Here is a 13,533-nt window from a genome sequence, read left to right on the forward strand (position 1 = left end):
ATTGCTGAAACCGCGAATAAGGAGGGAGAAGTGTAATGGATTCAATCGACAGGAGTTTATAGGGGGCCTTGGAGTCATGAAAGTCTAGTGCTCTGCAGCCATACGCTTCGTGGAGGAGCACTACAGCTGTTATTGCTCCTGCTCACAGGTGCTATGAGGGTTGGCCTCTGTAAAATCATGGGATACATACACTCTGTGTTTTCAAATTTCCTTGGACATTTGCTGCAGGGCAGGATTTAGGAATAGAGGATTTCACAATAGCTTTATTTCCTACGTTAGGACTGCTTTGGTACATCCCACTAGTCTCTAGATCAGCGGTCTCAAACCCGCGGCCCGCGGGCCACATGTGGCTCTCCAAGTTTTTTTGCGGCCCGCAGTCTGGACTGGATCATTCCCTTCCTTTTGGAGCAGCAGCGAGTCTGGCCGGTTCGTTCCGTTCAAAGCCGCGGGTTGGCGGCTCCTTGCGCTATTCGCTCCTGCATCGGAAGCCTCTCTGACATCACATCAGAGAGGCTTCAGACGCAGGCGCGGATCTCGCAAGGAGCCGCCACCCGCGGCTTTGAATGGAATGAGCCGGCCAGACACGCTGCTGCTCCAGTGGCGTACCAAGGGGGGGGCGGTCCGCACAACTGGTCACCCTCCACTGTTCTTCCTAGTGTGGCTCGCGGCTCCTCTAGAGCAGGGGTGCCCAACTGCTTCCCTTCCCTTCTCACCGCCGGCACCATGCTCTTTAAGCTCCCTGCTTCTCTCACCGCCCGACCTCAATTCTGACATCGAGAGGACGTTCTGGCTAGCCAATCGCTGCCTGGCTGCCCCGAACGTCCTTTCCGATGTCGGGCGGCGAGAGTTGGTCGGCCCCATGGAGATCTCTTCCTGTTCCCGATGGCAGCAACAGCCTATTCCCCGGCGGGGGTGGCATGGGGGAGGGCAGGAAGGAAGAAAGAAAGAAGGGGGGGGGCAGGGAGCCAGAAGGAAAAAAGAAAGAAGGGGGGGGACAGGGAGCCAGAAGGAAAAAAGAAAGAAGGGGGGGGACAGGGAGCCAGAAGGAAAAAAGAAAGAAGGGGGGGGGGGGAACAAGGAGCCAGAAACAAAGCAAAAAATGGGACAAGGAATCAGAGAAAGACAGACATAGAAAAAGAAAGAAAAAGTTGGGGGAGGGAATGAGGTCTGGAGGAGAGGAAGCATACAGGAGGCTGAAAGAAGAGAAGAAACATTGGATGCACAGCCAGAAGAATAAAGTGCAACCAGAGACTGATGAAATTACCAAACAAAGGTAGGAAAATGATTTTATTTTCAATTTAGTAATAGAAATGTGCCAGTTTTGAGAAAGAAAAGATATTAAACTTTAAATGTGAGTGCTGCAGAAAAAATAGAGTACTTGGAGGGCCACAGAAAAAATAGTTAATATCTTATTAAAGAAATGACAATTTTGCATAAGGTAAAACTGTTAAAGGAAAGTTTTATAAACTATAAAGAGTCTAACCTCATGCAAAATTGCCATTTCTTTAATAAGACATTAACTATTTTTTTCTGCGGCCCTCCAAGTACCTACAAATCCAAAATGTGGCCCCGCAAAGGGTTTGAGTTTGAGACCACTGCTCTAGATTCATCTGCTGTTGATGACAAGGAAGGCAAAATTGTCCTTACCTGATAATTTTCTTTCCTTTAGTCACAGCATATGAACCCGGTGTCCGGTCAAAAGCGCGCCGGGACAAAGGCGCGCCCAGACAATTGAGCACATCGCGCGCCGCCACGCCGCTCTAAATTACTGTTTTTAGTGCTCCGACGGGGGGGGCGTGGGGGGGGGAACCCCCCCACTTTACTTAATAGACATCGCGCTGCGTTGTGGGGGCGTTGTGGGGGGTTGTAACCCCCCACATTTTACTGAAAACTTCACTTTTTCCCTGTTTTTAGGGAAAAAGTTCAGTTTACAGTAAAATGTGGAGGGTTACAACCCCCCATAACGCCGGCGCGATGTCTATTAAGTTAACTAGGGGGGTTCCCCAACAAAACCCCCCGTCGGAGCACCTGAAAACTGTAATTTAGAGCGGTGCGCGCTGCGCTCAATTGTCGGCGCGCGCTTTTGTCTTTCGCGCCGTTGTCTATGAACCTATGAACCCAGAGCCTCACCCTGTTGCAGTGTTTGTTGCTCACTGGCGAGGTATGGGCATGCTTTTTCGGATGGTGTTGCATTCTCGGTTTTTGGAAGCATCAGTTCTTCATGTAGCACATGTGAGGGAAAGGAGTTTCATATGTTTCATGTCTTTTATGTGCTTTATTTTGACTGCTCTGAAAAGACCTATACTGGTTGACCAGGAGGTAATGCATCCAATATATCTGAGGACAACTGAATACTCTCTATCTCCACCTGCTGGTTGATGGACATAATCCCACTAGTCTCTGGCTTCATCTGCTGTGACTAGCTATTTTTGGATGTCTGGAGCATTTTTCATCAACAATGCTTGTCTGGTCTTCCTTTCACCGTTGAAAATGAAGGAGACGCATCACTGCATCTAACTCAAATCTAATTTTGTACATTTTTTTTATAAAATGGAGCAGTCGTTCACTTCAAAAGGCTGACAAGTCAAAACTAGACATCAAACTGACTTGAAAATCTGGCCATAGATGTTTGTCAATTGTGAGGCTAATTTTGCTCTTTCTTGGTCAGGCTGGAAACTTTTCAATTAACCCTGATATGGACTGTTTCTCCTCAAAAAGTCCATACTGAGTTCTCTGTTCCTTTATTTCAGAAGTATTTTAAATTGCAAAACAGCAATAAATAAATTTGACCAGTGTCTGTTAAAACATGCCACAATGATAAAGAATGCCTGGAGTTCAACATGCTGCCAACCCTATAGCTATGAACAGCAACAGAACACACCCTAAACTTTGAAAGACATGTTTCTTCTGCCATAAATGTGCAGAAGCAAAAGTGATTTTTACAAATAATTTGGCTGCTGGTAAGCAAATATGTTTTATGAGAAAGAAACACTTACCTCTGTAAAACAAGCAGTATTTCCAAGAGAACTAATATTGATAAAATGAGCAGTATTTCCTGAGAACTATGAGTAATATTGGTCAAGGGGCAGAGTCTGAACATTTTACTATTCTAAGCTGAGAAGCCAACGCAGACAATTACATTGCACACTCCAGTTCCGACTGATTCACACGGACTACCATGTCACAAATATCATGGTACACATACAGCATTCAGTTGGTTCAAACTGGCAGTGATGTCCTAGCGACATCAGACACGCACCCAGAAAAAGGCCTTTAGTGAACAGACAAACTACTTAAAAGTTTTTAATTTTTTTTTTTTTTAAAAGCTATTTCCTGTTTTCCAGCAGGTAGATGTTGAAACTCACATCATGATCATCTTAAGCTCTGCCCCACCTGGGCATGATGTATAGAGAGACCATTGAAAGGGCTGATGGTCAAAGGCTGGTAGAGATTGTAAGTTACAGAAATACTTCTGGATTTGGAAGCAATCGGAAACCTGTAATGCAGCTTAGAAAGAGGCAACTGGCCATGAAAAGGATTTGCATGCAGGTGGGGGTTTTTTCTCTTTAGAAGCTGAAAATCCATCAGGAACATTGTCAAGTCTGTGCTATCTCAAGCTTTGTTTTGGTGGAGGTTACCTGGGTTCTGTGCATAGTGAATCACTGCTCTTACCACTGCCTCCCAATCAGACAAGGTCCTTTCTGGTTTCCCTATTACTCATCACTCTTGAACCATTCTCTTTAGGGTGAGGGAGGGTCAGCAAGTGATCTCCTCCACTGTCCCCAGGGCAGAATGCAGTGGCACATTCACAGTGTGGTCGGTGGCTTCGGCATGGTTTGGTACAGTATCGCAGGGACCCTGAGAAATAAAAACAGAAGCATTACCGGGAGCATGCTATCCCCCCTTAGTTTACAAAACGGTAAGCAGCTTTCTCTTGTCAGCAGAAGATTCATCTTACGTTTGAATAATTCTCAGGCTGCTGACTTAGGGAGAGGGCAATGAAGCAAAACCTAGGGCAGCAAGCCATTGGATAATCCCAGCCTGAGGCTTCCTTCTGACCCTACATTCTTTATTTGATGTCTTTGTCTGACATTAGGCCAACAAAGGCATATTTCAAAATTAATTCTTTCTCCTGAAATGGGACAGTGAAGTTTTCTTACCAGATTTTCATTGTGGCTTCCTTCATGATCTTCTTTCCCAAGTAGATCTAATAATTTTTCCTTTATCAGCTGTAAAATAAGAACAATATCTTCCAGTAAACTGCTGCTGTGTTTCTATATACTTCTAACCATCCAGTATTATGTGGTAAGTGAATGAATGTACAAAGGTCACCTCAATTTTCTTCATTTGATGGTCTCTGCCACCTCAGAACCTTTCTTGCCTAGATACCTCTTGGGAATTGTTACTATGGTAATACGTAGATGCTTCCCCTTCTGTTCGTCAAACAGGGTTGGGGATGCTTAGAGATGATACTCAGCTTTTACACCCGGGGCCCACATGTATTGAGTTCTGGAGCAGTATGAGCTGAAGCCTGTGATAACTGATTTCCTGAGGGAAACTACTCATCCCATGTATTCAAAACACTTGAATAATTTCCATCCATTTTGCATCAGGTGCCAGAAAGTACACACAGTGATTTCAGCAAGCGCATTTTCTTCCACTGACCTAACTATAATTTATGCACGTGTGTTAGCCATTTAGATGCAAGTATTATAACACCAGCTCTATGGTTGGTCCCAGAACTTAACCAGACAGTGGCAATATTCAGTCTGCTATCCAGTATCTTAAACTATCTAGACCAACTATCTAGGAGTGTGTGGTGCAGTGGTTGGAGCTACAGCCTCAGCACCCTGGGGTTGTGGGTTCAAACCCCGCGCTGCTCCTTGTGACCATGGGCAAGTCACTCAGTCCTCCATAGCCCCAGGTACATTAGATAGATTGTGAGCCCACCGGGACAGAAAGGGAAAATGCTTGAGTAACTGATTGTAAAAACCTCTTCGATAACCTTGATAGGCGGTATATAAAATCCTAATAAATATTGCCACTATCCAGAAAAGTTACAGAAAATATCCAGGTATTATTTAGATATTCAACATTAGCTATTATCCCCCTAATCCTATAAACTTGCACATGCAAGTTATTAGAAAAAGTATGGAAAATAAGACTAAGAATATTATAATGCCTCCATCTCATTCCATGATGTCAGTTCTGGATTCAATTCTGATCACTGTATCTCAAAAAAGATATTGTAGAATTAGAAAAGGTTCAGAGAAGAGCGAGCAAGATGATAAAGGGGATGGAACTTTTATCGTATGAGGAAAGACTCGTATGAAGTTAGGGCTTCAGCTTGGAGAAGACGGCTACAAAATCCTGAGTGCCAGAAAAAAGGGGAAAGTGGAGATAGACCTCCGCCAAATTGAGGGAGGCAAGAAAGTCCCCCAGCACCACTGGTACTATGACCAACCACACAGTCTCCATGTGGAAGTGGGGTACCTTCCGTGCCGCATTGACTGATCTGAGGTCCAGACTCGGTCTCTAGTTGTCTGAGCCTTTCTTTGGCACAATGGAGTATCTGCTCAAGCTCCATTCTGTGTCTGAGACCAGCTCTATGGCCCCAAAAAACAGTAGCCTTTGTACTGTAGCCTGAATGTTGAGGGCTCTCTCCGGCCAGTTGGCCAGAGAATTTACAAAGTGGTCCTGTAGGGGCAATGAACTAAATTTTGGACCCATTCCTGACAATGTTCAGAACCCAGTGCCAATCTGAGACCAAATCAACCCACAGTCTGTCCTCTATCTATGAGCTCAGCCCCTGACTTGACATCATTGTGCTTTCTTAAGAGCTAGTGAGGAGCAAAAGTCTGAGGCTTGCCCCATATCTCCTCTGAATATCTGATATGGTCCCTGAAAGGACCTCCACATCATTTGGCCTCCCATATATACACAATCTTTGGGAGCCTCGAAAACTGCGCTGTCCCGAACACCAGGATGATGGACCACCAAATTGGCCATCAGGTCAACAAGAATCTTGCCAAATAGTGAATGTCCCTGGAAGGGAAGCCTGATCAGCATAGCTTTAGAGGTACAATCTACTGCCCACTGTCTGATCTAGAGAATCCATCGGTTGGAGACCACATAAGCCAAGACGTGGCTCATAACTCTGATAATATCATTCGTAACATAGCTCACCCCTGAGATCTTCCTTATCCTTCGAGTCTGAGGTCTGAGACAGGTGGGTATTATAAGCATGGGCCACAAAGGAAAAGGTGGCTACCATCTTAATCCCTAGGGCCAAAGCTTCAAATTGCCATTTGAGGAGCAAGTCCACGTTACGGTCCTGAGTGTACTTTAACATCACCCCTCCTTCACTACGTAGGGAGGTTCGTTTGTACCACCAGAGAATCTACTTTTGGCTGATCAAACAGCTGCTGGAAATCTAGTGCCATCAGTTTGGCCATTTTTTTTAGCCACTCGAAAAGATCTCTCTGGTGACTCCCAGTGGTCAGTAATCAGTTTAGTGATGCGAGGGATAAAACATGATCAGAGCCACAGAACTGCTTATAACTGAGAAGAGGAAGCTAGAGAAACTTCCAATTTTAACTCTTGCAGTGAAGTGGAAATGCTTGAAAGCGCAAAGGCCTTGAACAGCCAGCACATGGTGGGGTCTTTCCCCTGTTCTAGGATCGCTACCCCATTTAGTCAAGGCTATCCTTCTGCAAAGAAGCAGACTCTGCTAGATAAACATCATCCTGGGATAAAAGTGGCATGGAATCAGACTTGCCATCCTCCTGAAACTCCTGGTTCATGTCTGCATCCACATCTGGTTGGGGCATGTGCTGAGGGAAGAACCCCTGTGCCGCTGCCACTGGTACGCTGCTAACAGATACGGAGGAACCTCAGCAGTTCAAATAGGCATAAGGCTCAGAAAATCTGGGTTGAAGCCTTGTACTGGGGGTCTCAAAGACCCTCCCTGCCGGTCCTCCAGGGCTCTGCGGCACCTTGTAGTATCACAAAAGGTGGGAAAACAGTTGTGACTGTATGGGGTCTGCACAATTTGACCCCATGCTAGGGCCTCACTCTGGACAGGCTGTCCAGAGAGGCAGTACCTAAGGTTAAAAGTCAGGTGCTGGCTCTTCCCAAGCACTTTGAAGAAATAATGTCAACTCATCCCTTCACCCACCATTAAGCTGCTTCTTGATCAGCATAAGAAACCAGGTTTGGTTTACTGTGACTGTGCTTGGCCAAGACATTCTAGGAGTGTCCTGGAAAGGGTCTCTTCCCCTGCAAATGCACCTCCTTTGCATTGTGACCAGTCAGGCTCTGTGCCTGCCATGGTCCCAGTGAAATTGTATAAGAAAGGTGGAAGTAAACCCAGAAAGCAGTCCTCTCGGGCTAAACCACGGATCCAGATAGAACAGCCTGAGGATGGGAGGATAGTGAAACTCCTTCCCGTCATTACAATCCTGTAAGCACACCTAGAAACATAGGTTTTAAATCCAGCCCTGTTTATAAAAAGCCTTGCAGTCTCCCTGACAGCCACCGGGGGAGCCCATGAGAGCCACAAGCTAGAGCAGGCTCAGGCAGGTTAGGGCATGACTCTCCTCATGAAAAGCCTGCAGAGTTGAGTAGGCTGTTGGAGAGGATAGGGAAGAGGAATAAGCCTCTCCCCAGGGAGCAGTTTCTCAGCTTTGAATAGGGTGATGCCATAGGACCTATGGAGACGGAGGAAGCTGGTGCCTCTCCAGAGTTGGGCCGCACAAGTACAGGAGGAAACAATGGCATCAGGAGGAGTTAATTCCAGGAGAACTGAATTGATGGATGTGGGTTTGGCTGCCAAACACTACAGATTACAGAGCTGTGAGTTTATGAATTGCTGAGTTTGTTTTTGCTGCATTTGCTGTTTTCTTTTGGGGTGATATTTTTTTTCTACCTCACTGACTGATTGAACTGAACTGCTCTGGTATTGAAGTTAAGCACCCTGCATTTTAAAAGCCCCAGTTGTTTTGAACTCTGTGTGGGGGTTGGGCACTAACCAGTGCCTGAGAAAGAAACTCTGGGGGTTTTTTTTCCTTATAGCTCAAGCTAATAGGAAGCTGAAGTTTGCCACTAACTTTAGGGAGAAGTTTGCTACAATCCTGGGTGAGAATTTTGAAAGTGATTTGTGAAGCTTTGAAAGGCAAACTCGAGGCAAACTCCCGGCCCCAGCACTGCTTTTGCAGTTGGAGGCTTCCGTGTTTTTCTGTTGATTATTTGAATGCTTGGACTGCTACAGCATTAGGTAGGCTAGAGAAAAGAACTTTGATTAAAAAAAACTGTTTATAAGAAAAAATAAAGGGGTTTTTTTTTAGCAGGAAAATCCTGAAACCTATACAGGAGTTTCCCCTGGTGTTTATTTTTGCTGTACTTGAATTTACTAAGGTGCCTTGGCACATTCTGACAATTAAATTTGTACTGAGAATTTTTCTGACAACAAAGTTTTGCGTTTTCATCCTTTATTATTATTGAACCTGCAGGGCTAACTCCATCCTGAGTAGCACGCCTAGACCAGTAGTTTTGCCTGTGGCCACTTGGGGCACTGTTGGCCGTGCTGAAGGACCCCAGTGGTTACAGTATCCCCAGCCCTGGAGGACTCAGAGGAGGCTGAACCCAAGACTCCCGTCTTGCCCCTTATGCTCCATCGCACGCAGGTTATGGACACTCCTCGACAAGCCATATTCAAACCTGGCATGACATAGGATAAAAAAAAGCCTGAGGAGGCCATCCCTGTCAATTTCAAGCAAAATCTAGGGAGTTTGAGGCAGATGGAGGCTTTGGAAAAAGATGACCCCAAAAAATGGCCTGAGAAGGAAAATAAAAATCACAGGGAAAGGAGTTTGAGGTGAGGGATGTAGGTTGTGTGATTAGAAACCTATAAGATCAACTTTTGAGGACCACCCTGATTTTCCCCATAAGCTACAATAGTCTTACTCACTGTGACATGTGGTGTCTGCCTAATTCAGCATAGGATTTCAATGGAATCAATGGAAAACGGATGGACAAAGGGGACCCCTTAGACATTGTATACTTAGACTTCCAAAAAGCCTTTGACAAGGTACCCCATGAACACCTACTTCAGAAACTAAAGAACCATGGGGTGGAAGGAGACGTACACAGATGGATCAGGAATTGGTTGGTAGGAAGAAAGCAGAGGGTAGGAGTGAAGGGCCACTACTTGGACTGGAGGAAGGTCACGAGTGGTGTTCCGCAGGGGTCGGTGCTTGGACCACTGCTATTCAAATGATCTAGAAATGGGGACGAAGAGCAAAGTAATAAAATTCATAGATGACACCAAGATATTCAATGGGGCTAGGACTAAAGAGGACTGTGAAGATTTACAAAGGGACCTAAACAAACTAGGGGAGTGGGTGACGAGATGGCAGATGAAGTTCAATGTAGAGAAATGCAAAGTCTTACACATAGGAAACAGAAACCTGATGTACAGCTACACAGTGGGAGGGCTGTTATTGAGTGAGAGTTCCCAAGAAGGGGCTTGGAGGTAATAGTGGACATGACAATGAAGCCATCAGCAGTGGCGTACCAAGAGGGGGCAGGGAGGGCGGTCTGCCCCAGGTGTATGCCCCAAGGGGGTGCCTGACTGGCCCGGAACGTCCTCTCCATTAGAATTGACGTTGGGCGGCGAGGGTTGGTCGGCCCCGCAGGAAAGAGAAGCAGGGCGAACTTGGAGCCAGTCTGTTCCCAATGGCAGCAGTGGCAGCCTATTCCCCAGCGGCGGTGACAGCATTTTCCCAAAGACAGTGGCATGGGGGAGGGGAGGGAGAAAGAAAGAAATGGGGGGGGGACGACGACAGGGAGCCAGAAAGAAAGGGGGCAGGGTGAAACAAAGAAAAAGAAAAAAATGGGGCACAGAGAGAGAGAGAGAGAGAGAAAGACAGACAGAGAGAAAGAAAGAGGGCATGGAGAGAGAAAGAAAGAAGGGGGCAGGGTGAAACAAAGAAAGAAATGGGGCACAAAGAGAGAGAGAAAGACAGACATACAGAAAGAAAGGGGGCATGGAGAGAGAAAGAAAGAAGGGGGCAGGGTGAAAGAAAGAAAAAGTTGGGGGAGGAAATGAGGTCTGGAGGAGAAGAAGCATACAGTTGAAAATCCTGGAGTAGGACCGCAATTGGCTGGCAGAATTATGTGTGAGAATGGAGTGAATACTGCACCGTTTATGCAAGAACTTGAAAAATTGAAGGTGGACAAAAGCCTTGGGACTGGGTGGCATCCATCCCAGGATACTGAAAGAGCTCAGAGAGGTTCTGGTGGGTCCTCTAAAAGATTGTTCAATAACTCCTTAGAGATAGGAGAGATTCCGCAGAATTCGAAAACAGTGGATGCTTTCTCTCTTCAAAAAAGTGGTCATAACGATGAAGCGGGAAACTATAGGCCAGTAAGCCTCACGTTGGTTGTTGGGGGAAAAAAAATGGAAGTGTTGTTGAAGCAAAGGATAGTGAATTTTGTAGAATCCAATGGGTTACAAGTTTTAGGATATTAGATAATTGTAGTGAGTCAATGTTTTATGTTGTCTTGATTATGTGTGTTTACATGATTATGTATGTTCTTTTTGTAAACTGCTTAAGCTTTAAGCAGCGTAGAAATTTTTTAAATAAATGAATGAATGAATAAAGGTAAATCATGTCAAACCTGCTTGAATGTTTTGACTGGGTGACCAGAGAATTGGATCAAGGTTGTGTGCTAGATGTAATTTACTTAGGAGGCTGGCTCTTGAATAAACTTGACGGGAAGAATTTAGGATCCAAAGTGGTGAACTGGATTAGAAACTGGTTGACGGACAGAAGCCTGAGGATTGTGGTTAATGGAATTCACTTGGAGGAAGGAAAGGTGAGTAGTGGAGTCCCTCAGGGTTTGGTGCTGGGGCCGATCTTGTTCAATATGTTTGTGAGTGACATTGTTGAAGGGAGTGGGAAAAAATCTGCAAAAGTTAGAAGAGTGGTCTAATGTTTAGCAACTAAAATTCAATGTGAAGAAGTGCAGAGGAATGGGGAGTAGAAATCCAGGTGAACCATATGTGCTGAGAGGTGAGAGAGAGACTGATATGGATCGGGAGAGGGACCTTCATAGCTTCAGTGGCTGTAGTCAGAAGGATGCTGGGCTATATAGAAAGAGCAGACGAAAGGAGGGGTTGATGCCCATTTGCAGGTCATTGGTGAGGCCTTATCTGGAGTACTGTGTTTAGTTTTAGAGGCCATATCTGGCTAAGGATATAAAATGACTTGAAGAGGTCCAGAGAAAAGTGCCCAAAATGGTATGGGGCTTGTGCCAAAAGATGTACAAGAAGAGACTGGACAACCTGAATATGTCTACTCTAGAAGAGAGGAGGGATAGGGGAGATATGATACAAACATTTAAATACTTGAAAGGTATTAATATAGAAACAAATCTTTTCCAGAGAAAGGAATATGGTAAAACTAGAGGACATGAATTGAGGTTGGGGGGTGGCAGACTTAGAGAGGATGGTGGATGCCTGGAATGCCCTCCTGAGGGAGGTGGTGACGGAATTCAAAAAAGCATGGGATAAACACAGAGGATCTCTAATAAGAAAATGAATGATATAAAACAAACTAATGCTGGATACTGGGCGCCCATATGTGGTGATTTGGTTTAGGTTGAGCTGGGGAGGGCTTTATTAGAAGCTGTAGTGACAGGATGGTTAGGATAGGCCAGAGTGGGCTTCAATGGCAAATTCAGCAGTGGGAACCTAAAGACAGTACTGGGTAGACTTCTATGGACTATTGCCCAGAAATATTAAAGAAAAGACAATTCAACCATGAATGTATAATGAGTGTGACTCTTGGGCAGACTGGAATGACCATTCAGGTCTTTTATCTTGTGACAAACTCACTGCCTGCAGCAGTTTTGTTCCTATGAAATGTGTAAAGTTTAGCCCCAGTGCAGAAGAGCTGACCAGGTCAGTGCCCTGGAACAGGCAGGTAATGACTATCTCTGGAAGAGCCAATATGAGAGAGGGAAAGTTCTGTAAGAAAGCTTGCACTCTTGTATAGAGCCTTGAAATCCTGGCAGGGTTTTCCCCCCCCCCCTCCTGAAATGCTTGCTGTTCCTTTAAGAAAGGAACAGAGAAATCTGACCTCTGGCAGCCATAGCAGTTCTCTAGAAAACTGATTAACCTCCCCCCCCCCTCCAGCCAGGCAGAGGTTGTATGGTCTTGAGCTCCCTAAAATGGAAGTTAGTAAGGGAGAAGAGAAAGGAAGGAGGAGCTGGGAAGTGCCCAGCAGAAGAGGACATTTATTTTCCCAGCCAGACAATGAGAGGCTGGAGGACTGGGCCAGGTGAATAACTTGGAAGCTATGGATTTTGAAGCAACAGAGAGTGTACCAGAACCTAGTATGGAATTGATAGAAATCAACTGCTGTAAATGTAAGTGTGCTGAATTGTGCCATTAACTCTCTGAGGAGGACATTACTTTGAACTGGGTTTTGGTTTGGAATGTTTTGCCTAGAAGAAAGGGGCTTGTGCTGGCAGAAGTTTTTCCTGCTTATGAACTAGTTTTTTTGTCTTTTCAAAACTAGCTCAAAGAAACGTTTGGTTTTTCCTATTTTTGTTTTGCTGAGGTTTGGCATTGGGATATGTTTGAACAGAGGCATCTAATTAGCAGCAGTGCAGTGCAGCAGCTGTGCCTGGAAGCTGTTCTGAATGCTGAGCTAGCCTGTGCTGAAGAACTGTCTTTTTGCTGTCTGCTAGTTTGTGGACTGTAAAGGAGGTAAAGCAGATATTTGTACCTTTTGCTTCACTTATCACCAGGGAGAGTTATTTAATAATTCTTTGGGCAAAAGCTGCCTGAATGCAAAGAACCTGCTCAGCCTGTATAAAGGGGCAAAATACCTTGCTAAAATTAAGCATTGCTACTACTACCTTAAGAACCTGCCTGAAAGTATTGCTGTACTGTACCTCTCTCTCTGGTGTCTTTACCTGGCTTAGTGCTGGCAAAGAAATTAAGATTGTTGGAAGTTTAACTAATTGCAACAGCTGAGGTGGCTGTTGGCCAGTTGCTGGAGGAAAAGCTGTATTTTTGTTTACTGCTGAAATTCTTTGCTTTTGTTGCTTTTGAAACAGTGGAATTGTTCTGTGAACCCAAACACAAAGTCTGGCCAGGGGCCAAGAATAATAAATCTTTCTAAGAACTTGAACCTTTGGTGGGTTTCCTTCTTTTGGCTGGAAGGGAAATCCTTATCCAAAATACTGGAGTTTAACCACAGCATAGGCATTGCTAAGCCAATCAGGTGGTCTGCTGCTCTCATTAGAGACCCCGGCCTGTGACAATCTGCTGTCATTTACTAGGTTTCTATGCAGTCAAGAAGGCTGAGTATAGAAATCCAAGATCCTATTACTCCCTGTCTGTAATGTGCCAGCTTTTGGGGATCCTGTCATGATGTCTATGTCATTCACAATGCCTTTCAGAGATCAGAGGCTGATAAGTGAAGACCATCCTTCAACTCATATACCCTTCTAACACTGACT

General features: G+C 45.2%; 1 protein-coding gene across 2 annotated transcripts in view; it reads right to left on the reverse strand.

The window, feature by feature from the left end:
• Nucleotides 1-2,661: 2,661 nt before the first annotated feature.
• Nucleotides 2,662-13,533, reverse strand: part of LOC117347047 (acid-sensing ion channel 2-like) — a 58,688-nt gene continuing 47,816 nt past the window's right edge. For both annotated transcript variants that reach the window (XM_033917365.1, XM_033917364.1), the window contains 2 exons: nt 4,161-4,229; nt 2,662-3,858 (listed from right to left, as the gene is read on the reverse strand). In XM_033917365.1, coding sequence (XP_033773256.1) covers nt 4,183-4,229 — 47 coding nt within the window. In that variant the 3' untranslated portion in view covers nt 2,662-3,858; nt 4,161-4,182. The remainder of the gene's footprint in view (nt 3,859-4,160; nt 4,230-13,533) is intronic.

The sequence above is a fragment of the Geotrypetes seraphini genome, chromosome 13, assembly GCF_902459505.1.
Source record: "Geotrypetes seraphini chromosome 13, aGeoSer1.1, whole genome shotgun sequence".
Lineage (NCBI taxonomy): Eukaryota > Metazoa > Chordata > Amphibia > Gymnophiona > Dermophiidae > Geotrypetes > Geotrypetes seraphini.